Below are 14,363 nucleotides of genomic sequence, written 5' to 3'. Positions count from 1 at the left end.
GGACAAGAGAATATTATGAACTTGATTGTTTGTTGATGAATTTTGAAATGAACTAGAAGGAATTATGCTTTGAAAGCTTGTACTTAGTGTCCCACAAATGCGAAACCCGCCAAGTGTTTGATGAAATGCTTGAAAGAATAAATATGTATAATTTGCGAGATAATGGAATGAAATTTTGGGATACTAAATAAATGAATGAATGTGTTGATATAGGCGTGAAGGAAGAAGGTCCAAGTACTAGGAAATCAGAAGGCTCACAAGATCGAGGTATGTTCCATTGTGCGTACAAAACTTTACTTATATTTTGCTAATGTTCGTGAAATACAATTCCTAGCTACATTGGTTTACGGTGGCTAATAAGTAGATAGCAAATCCCTTGTGGATTTGGCTATGTAAATGAAAGTCGTATTAAGTTATGTAAATTGACCGGTTCGAGTTGAACTAGTCAAGTAAGAAAGAATCGTTCAACCCATCATGTATGGGTAGTCATGAAAGCAATTACGAATGTAGAATGTAAGAGGTTCAATCCGTTATACGGATCGAGCGAACGTTGTATGTTGCAAGTAAATAACCTGATGTTATCAGGTTATGAATGGTATGCCTTATCTCATTTATGAGAATATATGTTAGACCCATTTTAATGGGTAGCCGAATGTAAAAATGAAAGGAAAGTATGTAAAAGGATGAAGCCGGAATTTTAGTGATCTAAAGTGAAATAGATAATAAGACTAATTCCTTAAAGTTTTGTTGTTAATGTAGGTAAATCCTCAACCTAAGCGAATGGACGACTTGGAACAAGCGCACTTAATCTACGCCCACTTCACGCTTCCGTCATAAGTTATTTTAATGTGGTCTTAATTTTTGGTCTTATGTACTTCAACTCATGTAGTCTTTTGGCGTCCTTGTGGTTTGGACAATAACTTAGTAGTAGTAGTCTTGTTGTAAACAATGTAAACACGTCCGTTTTGGGTTTTGACAAGGGTCTTTTATGTTGAAGTGTTTTACCGTATGAAGCAGGTGTTAGTGGCCTATGTACGAATGGGTTATGCTGAAAATTTTAAAAAAAAATTCCTACATGTTATGGTCTTTTGAAAACATAAAGTTAGGGGCGTAATAATGATGCCACGTAGCCATCGGTTATAACCGAATGGTTGTGCACGATAAAGCCTTCTTGAAGGATTACAGCTGTAATCCTATGTGGCTCTTCCTTATGCTAATTTTGTTGTGACAGAAGGGTTACTTTCTGTCCAAGTCTGGGTGATATTTGCACGGAGATGTTAGAGTTTTATGCTAACTGTTCCGTTGCATGAGAGCTTGCGCAAGGATATGTTGTTAGCTCTACCTTGGCGCGTGGATATTAGAGACTGCTTTCTTTTAAGTTCTCTTCTTTGGAACCAGTGCACTGTCGCGCGAGGTTCCTTGAAAGAGGTTCATTGGTGGTGAAGTTGGGGTATGGTCCTAAGCACAGCGCAAGGTTTTTGGGACCTTACCCCTTCACACATCAAGGCCTCGTTTCTCTCCAAACGGGGGCCCTGCTCCACACTCAACATCGCAACATCACAGCCCCCGGTCACCCAAGGAACAAGCCAGGGTGGGGCAACTCAACAAGTACAACCCATCAATGTGGAAGATGACGACCTTACCAGGCCTTACAAGCCTGCAGACGCCACATTCAAATCCAAATTCACAAGGAGGATCGCTGAGGCCCCGATCAAAGAGAAGCCCAAGATGCCCCAGACGGTGGGAAAATACGATGGTTTAAGCGACCGTGATGACCATCTAAATCTATTCAAGAGCGCCGGGGAGGTAGCCTGTTGGCCCATGCCTCTTTGGTGCAAGATGTTTGTCCAAACGCTGGTTGGGGCAACGCGAGTACGGTGGGATAGTTTACATGTCAGGGAAATCGATAGCTTCGAAGACCTCGTATCCAAATTCCAGCTGCAGTTCAGTCAGCAAAGACATCACACCAAAGACAGAAACGAACTTCTCCACATACGTCGGCGAGACAACGAAATAGTGGAAAGTTTTATCGTCATGTTCAATAAAGAAAGCCTGATGATCCCAGGCATAACAAACGACTTGGCCTGTGGTGCTTTCCTACAAGGAATAAACGATAATGAATTGCTAAGGAGATTATATAGAAGGGATGGCGTGCCCTCAACCATAGATGAAATGCTGAGAATAGCTAAAGTATATGTCACACAAGAAAAGACAGTGGCGGCCAGTCATGCTGCTAATAAGAAAAAGGAAGCACAAAAAAGTCAAGACGATAGGGAGCAGCGGAACTTCAAAGGCAAGAATAGAGGAGACGGGTTCCAGAAAAACAACCGGTCAGACTCGCGGTATGACAGGTCCAGGAGCTCGTATTCGAGAAACGAATCCTCCTCCAAGTCAAGGTCTGAATACCCTAACCTGAGTAAAACGCCGGCAGAAATCCTGGCTTCTGAGAACCTCAAATTCAGTCCTCCCAACCCATTGAAAGACACGCCTAATAAGGACGCCAGCAAATATTGTGAATATCACAAGGGCAATGGCCATGACACTAACAATTGCTATTAGTTGAAGAAGCAAATCGAATATTATGTGAAGACGGGGAAGCTTGTCCACCTGGTTCGAGATATAAAGCAGGGCCCGCCCCCCAACAAGGAAGATGTAGACAAAGGGGAATGTAAGAGACAGCGGGAGTTAAACATGGTATACAGCAATAAAGGAAAGGGAGCAAAACGGAGTTTCTCAACACTTGAACCTTGGATGCTGGCAACCATGACGGTCGAACCACGTGTTGAGGATTTACACCTCACCACTGACCCCCTCATCATATCCGCCGTTGTAGGCGACTACAAAATGAGAAGGATCCTGGTCGACATCGGGAGCTCTGAAGACATAATCTATGAGCACTATTTCAACAGGATGCAACCGGAAGATAAAAAGTTGCAAGAGTTAGTACACGCCCCTATAAAGGGGTTCACTGGAGAAAAGGTTGATCCAATCGGCCAAATTACCTTCCCGGTGACATTTGGACTCGCCCCTCGCGAAAGAACCATACTCCTCACATTTCTTGTGGTACGTGCTGAATCCTACCACAATGTAATAATTGGAAGGTTTACCCTGGGAAAATTAGACGCTGTTGTCTCCACGGCACGTGGGTTCATGAAGTTCCCCACACCGTGGGGGATTGCAACAGTTTACCGGGACAAGGTAGGTGAAGTTTTGGACACCAAAAGATGTCATCAGGGACCTACCGGCGCAATAGGCCCGGAAAAATGGATTTTGAGCACACACCACTCTGAGCAAACAGTTACAATAGGAGACAGCCTCTCCCCTGAAGTCAAAAACAACTTGAAATAGTTGCTAAGGAGGAACGCTGATATCTTTGCTTTTGAACATTCTAATATGACTGGGATACCCCGGGATAAGGCAAAACACAGGTTAGCTACACTCCCAGGCATCTAACCAGTGGCCCTGGGAAAGCGTAGCATGGCCCTTGATCGAAGAGATGCAGTAGTAAGAGAAGTAAGAAAGTTGGTCGAGGCTGGAATCCTTTGGGAAACAAAATACCATACATGGGTATCAAACCCCGTTATGGACAAAAAACCAGATGGCACATGGCGGATGTGCATTGACTTCAAAGACTTGAACAAGGCTTGCCCAAAGGAAGCCTATCTGCTACCCGAGATAGATTTCAAAGTTAACTCCTTGGTCCCCTTTAGGTATAAGTGCTTCTTAGACGACTACATGGGATACCACCAGATCAAGATGTCAAGAGAAGACGAAGAAAAAACTGCATTTCACACCGATGTGGGTTTTTTTTTGTTACACCAAAATGCCTTTCGGTCTACGTAATGCTGGGGCCACTTACCAGCGGCTAATGGACAAAGCTTTTGAAAAGAAAATCGGCAGAAATTTGGAAGTATATGTCGATGGCCTAGTAATCAAAAGCAGAGAAGAAAAACAAATGCTCGAAGATATCGAAGAAACCTTTCAAAAGCTGAGAAAATACAACATTAAGCTCAACTCCAAGAAGTGTTCATTCGGGGTAGAAGAAGGAAAGTTCTTGGTGGTAGTGGTCACCTGGGACAACTTTAAAGCCAACCCGGAAAAGATAACCGCTATAACACGAATGCCCTCCCCCAGAACTTTAAAAGAGGCACAAGCACTGAATGGGTGTTTAGTGGCTATAAACAGGTTCTTGTCAAGACATGCCGAGAGATCTTTGCCATTTATAAAAACGTTGAAAGACTGTCTCAATAGGAAAAACTTCAAATGGATCAGTGAAGCAGAAGAAGCCTTGCAAGACATGAAGCGGTTCATCGAAAAGTTACCTATGCTGACAGCGCCATACCCAGAGGAACTTTTGAAAATGTATCTGGCGGCAGCCCACAACGCTGTATGAGCGGTACTCATGGTCGAAAGGGATGGCAAACAAATGTGCATATACTATATTATCGGGGTACTAGCGGGCCCTGAAACGCGGTATCCAACACTAGAAAAGCTGGTACTTGCATTGGTACACGCCACCCGGCGCCTCCGAAGATACTTCCAAGGGCATCGCATGCAAATTATAACAAACTATCCCCTGCAGCAAATTTTGCATAAGCCAGAAATCTCTGGAAGGTTAGGTAAATGGGCAATTGAGTTGGGAGCCCTAGACAGCAATCAAGGGCAGGCAATCGTCGACTTCTTAGCTGAAATTCCTGAGGGAGAAGTAATACAAGACCCCGTGGTCAATGATATACCCGAATCTAGCACAGCCATGCAAACCTGGAAGTTATACACAGACGGGTCTTCCAGTGGAAAAGGAGCCGGAGCGGGCCTTATGCTAATAAGCCCGGATAAAATAAAATTGATGTACGCCATGCGGTTTGACTTTGAATGCTCCAACAATGAAGCAGAGTATGATGCGCTGTTAGCGGGTCTGAGAATGGCCCAGTCCATGGGAGCAACAAGGGTCGACGCATATGTTGACTCTTTACTGGTCAATAACCAGGTGAATGAGACTTATGAAGCCAAAGATGAGACAATGGCAAAATACTTGGCTAAAACCAAGGAACTCATAGCTTCTTTTGACAACGTCACACTCAATCACGTCTATCGAGGAAAGAATCAAATAGCTAACCCCCTAAGCAAGCTGGCTACTTCTGGCATGGAAAAGGAAGTGAAGGTGGAAACGCTACAGTCACCTTCCATAGAGTCCAGGGAAGTGTCCGCCGTCACAGCGGAGGAACCTTGCTGGTACACTCCCATTTTAAAATTCCTCACAAAAGGGGAATTACCCTCCGCCAAAGGCGATGCCCCGAAGATACAAACAAGGGCGTTACAATATGAGGTAAACAACGACGTCCTGTACAGGAAGTCGTATTTGGGACCAACATTACGATGTGTATCCCCAGCGGAAGCTAAGTACTTGATCCAAAAAATACACGCCGGTATATGTAGCGTTCACGCCGGACCCCGGGCAGTCATTGCTAAAATCCAAAATGCTGGGTACTATTGGCTCATGATGCATGAAGACGCGGTAGGTGAACTCAGAAAAAGCCGCAACTGTTAAAAGTATGCCCTACAAACACTCCGCCCAAAAAACAACTTGATTCCCGTCACGGCGGCATGGCCTTTTCAAAAGTGGGCGATTGATATCATGGGACCATTCCCGCTGGCCCCAGGGAAGCTAAAATACTTAATTGTGGCAATCGACTATTTCACCAAGTGGGTCGAAGCAAAGCCCTTGGCCAAGATAACTGCTGAAAATGCCAAGAAATTCCTATGGGAACATATAGTCTGCCGATTTGGATTGCCGCTATATCTTGTAAGTGACAATGGAAGACAATTCACAGATAAGGTCCTACAAGATTGGTTTGTAGAGCTACAAATTCAACAAATCTTCACATCGGTTGCACACCTCCAAGGAAACGGCCAAATGGAGAGGGCAAATAGAAGTCTGCTGGATGGAATCAAAAGAAGGTTAGGCAATGAGGGAAGCTCTTTTGTAGAAGAATTGCCAAATGTCCTATGGGCACATCGAACCATGCCCAAGACAAGCAAAAACGAGACCCCCTTCAGCCTAACCTATGGCGCAGAGGCAATGATACCCGCGGAAGTTGGGCTACCTTCGCTAAGGCGCCTAACAACTGATGATGACAATGACAGGCTCCTACGGGAAGGTCTGGACCTCCTGTAAGAACGGCACGAAGCAGCCGCTATCTGCGAGGCAAAATACAAGAAAACCTTAGAGAAGTATTACAACCAACGCGTGGCTCAACAAACCTTCAAGGAGGGCGAGTACGTCATGCGGGATAACAAGGCCAGTAGAGCGGAACCCTCAGGCAAGCTGTAACCCAACTGGGAAGGCCCCTATATAATACAAGAAGACTTAGGCAAATGGGGCTTACCGCCTATCCAGGCTCGATGGGACGGCGGTTCCACATAGCTGGAATGCTGCCCAGTTGAAAAAATGTTACATGTAGACTTCTGCCCCTAACGGCGGGTTTGGCTATTTTCTTTTTCTGAACAAAGGGTAATCCATCACGAACGATGTCTCTTTTTCTTTCAAGTCATTACGTTAATAAAAGTTACCTTTTTATTCTCTTTTATTACATACATGTACAATAATAGTTACCATTACATTTATACCGCATATTACGGTATAAAAAAATTATCATCGCATTCAAACTGCATACAACGGTCAAAAATGTCTCTGACACGAAATATTTTTCATATATAAGTCAGATGACCAAAACTATACAACGCTAAGAGTGGGTATCTTGGTAATAGATACATTAACCACTGCAAAAGATAGGTATTTTGGTAATAAATACATACAACTATCTTACAAAACCAAGTACTTGTCCCTGTTGTTAAACACCAACATATGGGAATACCAAAAAACGAACATGTTCTACTATACTACACGTCGGGAAACATTGCTAACACCTCTGCAGGGGTGTGCAATGCCTCACCGTAATACTCCAAGGGATGAGGATCGACGATCAAGTCATCAACATTCACCTCATTAACCGGAGAAACTGGCATCTTCTGATCCTCGATTGACCTTACACATCGACGACCAAACCGGCGTCGTTGGTACACCGTCCTACATCGTTGTGTATACTCGGGAGGAAATGCCTGCATCAAGGCGTCAGCCATTAAGAACACCACATCAACGTCAGCCTTAGCCTGAACACGGGAAGCGCCGTCATCTTCGATACTTTTACAAGACCTATTTATACAAGGCATGGTATTGCCGAAGTTAGCCTCTTTACCCCTAATCATCTTCTCCGTCACAGGATCCTGGAGACAGACCAGAGCGTCCACTACATCGAATGTTTGAAGTACGTCGGAAATTTTCCGATTACGACATTTTCGATCCATTTTTTCACTTACCAAATTTGGAAAAAGCAAGACACAATTTATAGAGGGTTAAGAGGGCTGACAACCGTGACGACAGCAAAATTAATAGCATGGCATCATTACACGTTAAATCGCCACACTTAAGTAAACGGCGGCGTTATCATAAAGATAAGTGCATTAATTGTCTGACAAAAATCGAGTGCTTGCACGCACCCCAAACAAAACCAAATAGTGTTTTTACAAAATATCTAAGGAACAGTGGAAATAACAAATAAAAAACAATTATTCCTCTCCAGATTCCTCCGCCATATCCAGCATCTGGCGTAAGGAGTCCACGCCGTCTTCGGCCACCTTGTCAACCAGCTCCGCATACGCAGGCAGCGGGTCATTATAAGCTGCCTCAAGAGCATCCGCCATCTCCGCTGTCAGTCTGCCTCTATTCTCCTGAAACTCGGGAGTGATCCTACTCGTTTGTTGGCAACTAAAATAACCCACGTAGAGGCCATCATGATGCCCTGACTTATAAGCGGCAGTAGACAAGCGGTCCAAAAGAATAACAAAGGATTCTGATTGGCGGAGATACACAAAAGCCCCAACCAAGCCATTGGTTATCAACCAGTTCCTATCACCTTGTTAACCAGCCAGGCGGTTAGTCAGGCTATTGACTTCCGCATTGGACTGATCCAAGGCACTCTCCGCCTCTTTAAGACACGCCTATTGGGTGGTTGAAGATTGAACAAGCTGATTTTTCTCCAAAACGAGAGAGTCACACACCTGCTGCAGCTTCCTAAGCTGCTCCTCCCGCTCTTCCAACTCAACTTATTTGGCTTGATCTTTGGCATTAGACGCCTCTAACTCCACGGTGAGACTTTGATACCTCTCCTGCACCTGAGACACAAAATCGGTGTCAATACGGAACTTTTCTATCTCAGCAGATAGCTCAGATCTCACCTTTTGAGCCTCAGTGACGGCTTTACGTTCCAGCTCCTCCTGAACAGCCTTGGCGTGAGAAAGGATCCGCTCCTTTTCCGCCATGTCACGGGCCCACATCACCCTTTCTTCAGCAAGGCTGGCTGTTACACGCTTTAGATCCTCCTCTGCCTTGTTTTTCTCGGAGACAAACCGACTCTCCTTGAGACCAGCAGCTTGGAGTTAGCTTTCCAAGCGATACTTTTCATCCATCAGCTCCTGAATGGTAATCAGCGCCTGGTGGAGCTCATTGTTATCATGCATCCACCCGCGCCGTATTTCTGCCAACCTCCGGGATTAATTTACTGCATCCACCATCGTCGCGTTCATCAGGTTCTCATTATCCAACCCCTCTACATAGGCTGACTCAGCTGGGGGGTATGCTCGCTTAACCCAGTGATGCACCACTGGGGGGAAAACCAGCCTGTAAGACTCCGCTATCTTCCATTTAGGTTGATAGCGTTTGTCCTGAGCATACGGGTCCCAGCAAATGGTGGGAAGATAAAGATCATCAGCTAAACAGCCCCCGTCATCAACAAAACCACTGCTAGATCCCCCAGCATCACTTACAGTAGTGTCCCTGGCACTTGTTGACTCGCCCGCAGCAGAAGCGGTAGGCATTTCCTTTCTAGATACAAAGAAATCGCCAACGGGAGAGTCAAATATGGATACGGGGGTGGAGCCGGAAAACAGCGGTGTGGTAACAGTACTGGGAGTCATAACCACAGAAGTAGTAAACAGCGGCGGGGGTAGCGAAGAGCTAACAGCAATAGCGCTCGCTTAGGATATAAGATCTACAAGGGGAAGGCTTTGTTCGCCAGTAGCGGAAGATACAACTTTCTCAAAGGTCAAGGGCATAGAGGACACACCCTCAACTTGGACCTCAACAAAGGAACCTGAATCAAATCAGATATTCAGAACAAGAATACAGGAACCCAACTCCCACATCGACAAATAAAATCACTTACCTGCAGGTAAGGCGACAGCAGCCTTGATTGCTTGAAAAGAAGTCAAAGGAGGCATCATCCTACGCTTTTTCAGCGCGCGTTGTGGACTCACCAAACTGGTAGGGCGGAAGTAACAGTAGCACCCCCCGGGGCTGCAGAAATGCTAACCACCGCAGGCGGAGCAGTGGTCCCCGCGGTAATAATCTTTTTCCCGGGTATCCTTTTCCGGGATGGCTTCTTTGCCCCCTCAAGGGAAGCATCACTCCCCCCGCTGGGGGGAGGCTGAGAAACATAAGCAGTAAGATCCACCGGTACGACGGGAAGCAAAAAACCGGTCAATGTGAATTTTTAACACATCAGGATCCTACTCCCCAACCGCGCGGTCCGCGGACTGATGTGTGTAAAATGCAACATATAAATTACATCAAATAAGGCATAAAACTAACCCTTTTTAAGTACTAATGTTGGAAAAAGAGTGCTTTTGTCTTCCTTTTGTATTTTCAGGATTAAATGAGCTCAAATTCACAAAAGAAGCAAAAAGACAGCTAAATCTAACATAAATACAAGAAAAGGAACACAAGTGGACTGCCCGACCCCTAAACGGCATCCTCCCAAGCAAAATAGAGAAGGCAGAAGACTGAACACGCCCCGTGCTCAGCCAGCACGGGGCCGTGCCTAAAAAGCAGCAGAAAAGACAAACCAATAGAAGCTTCTATTGCCCACCACAGGGCCGTGTCCAGTGAACACAGGGGCGTGGCGAAAGTACAGCAGGAGCATTAATTGTAATTTCGAATTACAATTAATGAAGAGAGAGAGTGTCAGACAGGCACGGGGGCGTGTCCAGCGGACACAGGGCCGTGCCCGGCCTTCTGTTCAGCCTATAAATAGGAGTGCTTGGCTTCATTTCAACTCATCCCTTGGCACACCACCTCTCTCACACTTCATCCACCACCCACCACCATCACAACACCATCATCCACCACCATCATCCATTGTCCATCATAGAGTGTGTGAGTCGTCTCGGGATCCAAGATTGATCGTAAGAGTTCTTGACAATCAAGGCCATGTTTGCCTAAGTCTCTTACATCACTTGGTGAAGACAAGTGTTTAGTATAATACTTTTTATATTTAATCTTTTGCACTTTTTATTTGGTTTTGTATTAATGACTTTAATAACTAGTTGCTTATGTTGAAGGTGATCTTTCCTTATCGTTTGTCCGTGGTGTCTTGGCATTATTTTACTGTCTATATAAAATAAAAGATTTTCACCATTCATATCTCCACGGTCTATATGGAGGTATGTTGCTACCTGGTCGGGGGTTAAGGGAACGGTTTGGTAAGGGTCTTGCCCTTGTTCAGCGTTTAGAGGTCCTGCAAGGGACCTGGGTCAAATTTAATAGGATCTCCTTCAATGCCCATAGGTATTGGATGGCGGGGATCCAAACTCTTTGACGCCCTCATGAGTTAACTACTATTAATACTATAACCCGGCTATTTAGGACTGTATCCCTGCTGACTCAGACTACTTAGTCGAGGGTAACGTCACCGCCAAAAGCGGGGCTTACCATAATTTGCATTAATAACTTAATTCATTATCTTCCAATAATCCAACCCTTTAGGATTGTATCCTTGCTGACTCAAACTACTGGGTTGAGAGTAACGTCGCCTTCAAAAGAGGGTCTACTACAATAACTAAGATAATCTCTTAAACAAGTGCAAAAGTGCGAAAATAATCAAAGGTTATACTAATACACGAGTCGGATCCAAGTGATTCATCTTGTCTATCTGTTTTTATTTTTATTTTTCAGCATTTAGTTAGTTTTTATTTTCTTAGTTTAAAAACCTTTTCTAACTTTTTGATTTGATTAGACATTGAGGATAAACGGGTACTAAAAGGTCTTGTGTCCTTGGATGACCTCGGTATCTTACCAACACTATGCTACGTCCACGATAGGTGCACTTGCCCATATGTGTGTTTAGTGTTAGAAAATATCGTGTTTTATAAATTTAAAACTTGGCTAAAAGTGTAAAAAGGGCTTAAAATATACATCAAAAATATATTACACTACACGCACATCAAGTTTTTGGCGTCGTTGCCGGGGACACAAGGATTTTAAGAAAGCTTAAAATCGACGGCCTAATCAGTTTTTCAAAACCTTTTTAAAACGCGCGCACATTTTTTTGCATTTTAGTTTAGTTTGCATTTACAGTAGCCTGAACACGGGGCCGTGCTCACTGAACACGCCCCCGTGCTGCATATTTTTAGTTAGATACCCAGATATAGAGTCTGAACACGGGGCCGTGCTCACTGAACACGCCCCCGTGTCCAACGTGACCAGTAACTTTAATTAAAACGCCCAGATACAGATCCTGAACACGGGGCCGTGTTCACCAGACACGGGGCCGTGTCCAGCTTCTATTTCCGTCTTTATTTTTGTTTTCTAGTCCCGAGACTCAGTTGTGGTCTGCTGAGTGATTCTTATGGATCAATAATCAGGAGGTTACAACTACACCTATGAGGAGGATGAGTATATGAGAGACTATTGCACTAATTGTGGAAACCCGCACGCGGTACAATATTGTAACTTGTTTCAACCATCCACTTCATACAACTATTATGAGGAGCCCAGGTACGAGCCATCAACTTCATACACATCCTATGAAGACCAAAGGTATGAACCTCCTCCCTCATACTCATATTTTGATGAACCAAGGTATGAGCCTTCATACTCATACTTTGAAGATTCAAGATATGAGCCACAACCTTCATACACTTATTATGAGGAACCATGGCGTGAACAACCCACCTCATATGAGTACTATGAAGAACAAATTTTTGACCCTTATCCATCATATACTTACAATGAAGAACAATGGTGTGAACCATCTACTTCATATGAGTACTATGAGGAGCCAAGGATCGAACAACCGGATTCAAGCTTTGAGGATCCCAATTCTTTTTCTCTCACCGAAGTGACCAATAGGATATTAGAACACATTAAAACTATCGAACGTTGCATAAAAGAATCTCGCGCAAGGGAAGAGGAGTCCCGCGCAAGAGAAGAGTTAAATTGTAATAATAACGTAGAGATAGTTGAAAATGTAAAAATGGAAGAACAAGAAAGTGAAAAACCGACACATGAGTTAAACAACGAAAGAGGTGAGGTCGATAACGTTAAATTACAAGAAAAGTCTAATTTAGAAAAAATTAATCTCTTGTCACCTACTTTCGAAAATCATTGTTTAGTAACCCCTCATGCTAAGTTTTTAAAAGAGCTAAACACTAATACTAAAGTTGAAGAAATGGTAAGTGTTAAGTTAACTAATGATCAAACCTCACTAATAAAAGAAGATCCTTTTGAAATTAACATTACACCGGTTCCATGTTTCTTTCAAAATTCATTTATTAGTAACATCACCATTGATAAAGATCTTTGTGTTAACATAATGCCTAACTACATTTTTGAAAAGTTAAGTATTAATGAATTCGCTCCACTTCAAATACCCATTTTTCTATCTGATCGGAAAGTGATAAAATCAATCGGTGTAGTTGAGGATGTCTTGGTTCAAGCAAATCAAATGGTAATCCCAACCGACTTTGTCATCCTCGATGACGCTCCTTTAGGCTTGGGAAAACCTTTTGTGCAAACTCATAAAGCTTTGAAAAACCGGAAATTCAACAATCTACCTCTTCAATTAGGGGCATTCAAAAGGAGCATAGATCTTGAGCGTTCAATGAAATATCCTTTTGGCAATAATGACCCCCTAATTGAAGATGAAGATGAGCCACCCGATACAACTGAAGAAGATGATCACTTTGTTAAAGAAGAGGTCGCCATAGAACAAACCTTTAAGGTTCTTGATCTAGATGAGCCACAAAATAAGGTGTCTCCTAAAGACCCACCCATTGAGCTCAAAGAACTTCCTAAAGGTTTGGAATATGCTTTTCTAGACAAAGATGGTACTTTACCTGTAATCATTTCATCTAAATTAAGTAGCATAGAAAAAGAGAAATTAGTTAATCTTCTTAAAAAACATAAAAATGCGATCGCTTGGAAGCTCGTAGATATTAAAGGAATAAGTCCTTCCATGTGCACGCACAAAATTTTAATGAATGATGATTACAAAACAGTAATTCAACCACAACGAAGAGTAAATCCCAATGTACAAGAAGTGGTTAAAAATGAAGTCATCAAGCTACTTGACGCCGGACTAATCTATCCTATCTCCGATAGTCCATGGGTAAGTCCCGTCCAAGTAGTCCCAAAGAAAGGAGGTATGACAGTAATAACTAATGAGAAAAATGAATTAATACCAACAAGAACCGTCACAGGATGGAGAGTTTGTATAGACTATAGACGATTAAATGAAGCAACAAGGAAAGACCACTTTCCTTTGCCCTTCATTGATCAAATGTTAGAACGACTATCCGGTCATAAATTTTATTGTTTCTTGGATGGTTTTTCAGGTTACTTTCAAATACTGATAACACCTGAAGACCAAGAGAAAACAACTTTCACATGCCCCTACGGAACTTTCGCCTATCGACGCATGCCATTCGGTCTATGTAATGCACCTGCAACATTCCAACGTTGTATGGTAGACATTTTCCATGATATGATAGAAAAGACAATGGAAGTCTTCATGGACGACTTTTCTATCTTTGGAGACTCATATGACCAATGCCTCGATAACCTTGAAAGAATGCTATCCCGATGTGAGGAAACTAACCTCGCCCTTAACTGGGAAAAATATCATTTCATGGTAACAGAGGGAATAGTACTCGGTCATAAAATCTCAAGCGAAGGTATGGAAGTTGATCGAGCAAAAATAGAAACTATTTCTCGATTACCTCCACCATCCTCCGTTAGAGCAATCAGAAGTTTCTTAGGGCATGCCGGATTTTATAGAAGGTTTATCAAGGACTTTTCAAAAATTTCAAGACCTCTAACAAAATTACTTGAAAAAGATGCACCTTTCATCTTTGACAAGGAATGCAATCAAGCATTTCTAACCCTCAAGGAAATGCTAGTCAATGCACCTATCATGATAGCGCCAGATTGGAAATTTCCTTTCGAAATCATGTGTGATGCAAGTGACTTT

At 43.3% G+C, this 14,363-nt stretch overlaps 1 protein-coding gene across 1 annotated transcript; it reads left to right on the top strand.

Annotated features, from left to right (window-relative positions):
- The first annotated feature begins 4,402 nt into the window (after positions 1-4,402).
- LOC110901892 lies at positions 4,403-5,548 on the top strand. The gene has a single exon (XM_022148653.1). The coding sequence runs from the start codon at positions 4,403-4,405 to the stop codon at positions 5,546-5,548; it is 1,146 nt and encodes a 381-aa protein (XP_022004345.1).
- The last annotated feature ends 8,815 nt before the right edge of the window (positions 5,549-14,363 follow it).

Source organism: Helianthus annuus, chromosome 13 (assembly GCF_002127325.2).
Source record: "Helianthus annuus cultivar XRQ/B chromosome 13, HanXRQr2.0-SUNRISE, whole genome shotgun sequence".
Classification (NCBI taxonomy): Eukaryota; Viridiplantae; Streptophyta; class Magnoliopsida; order Asterales; family Asteraceae; genus Helianthus; species Helianthus annuus.
The sequence above is the reverse complement of the archived record's forward strand: the minus strand, read 5'-3'. Positions and strand labels throughout refer to the sequence as shown.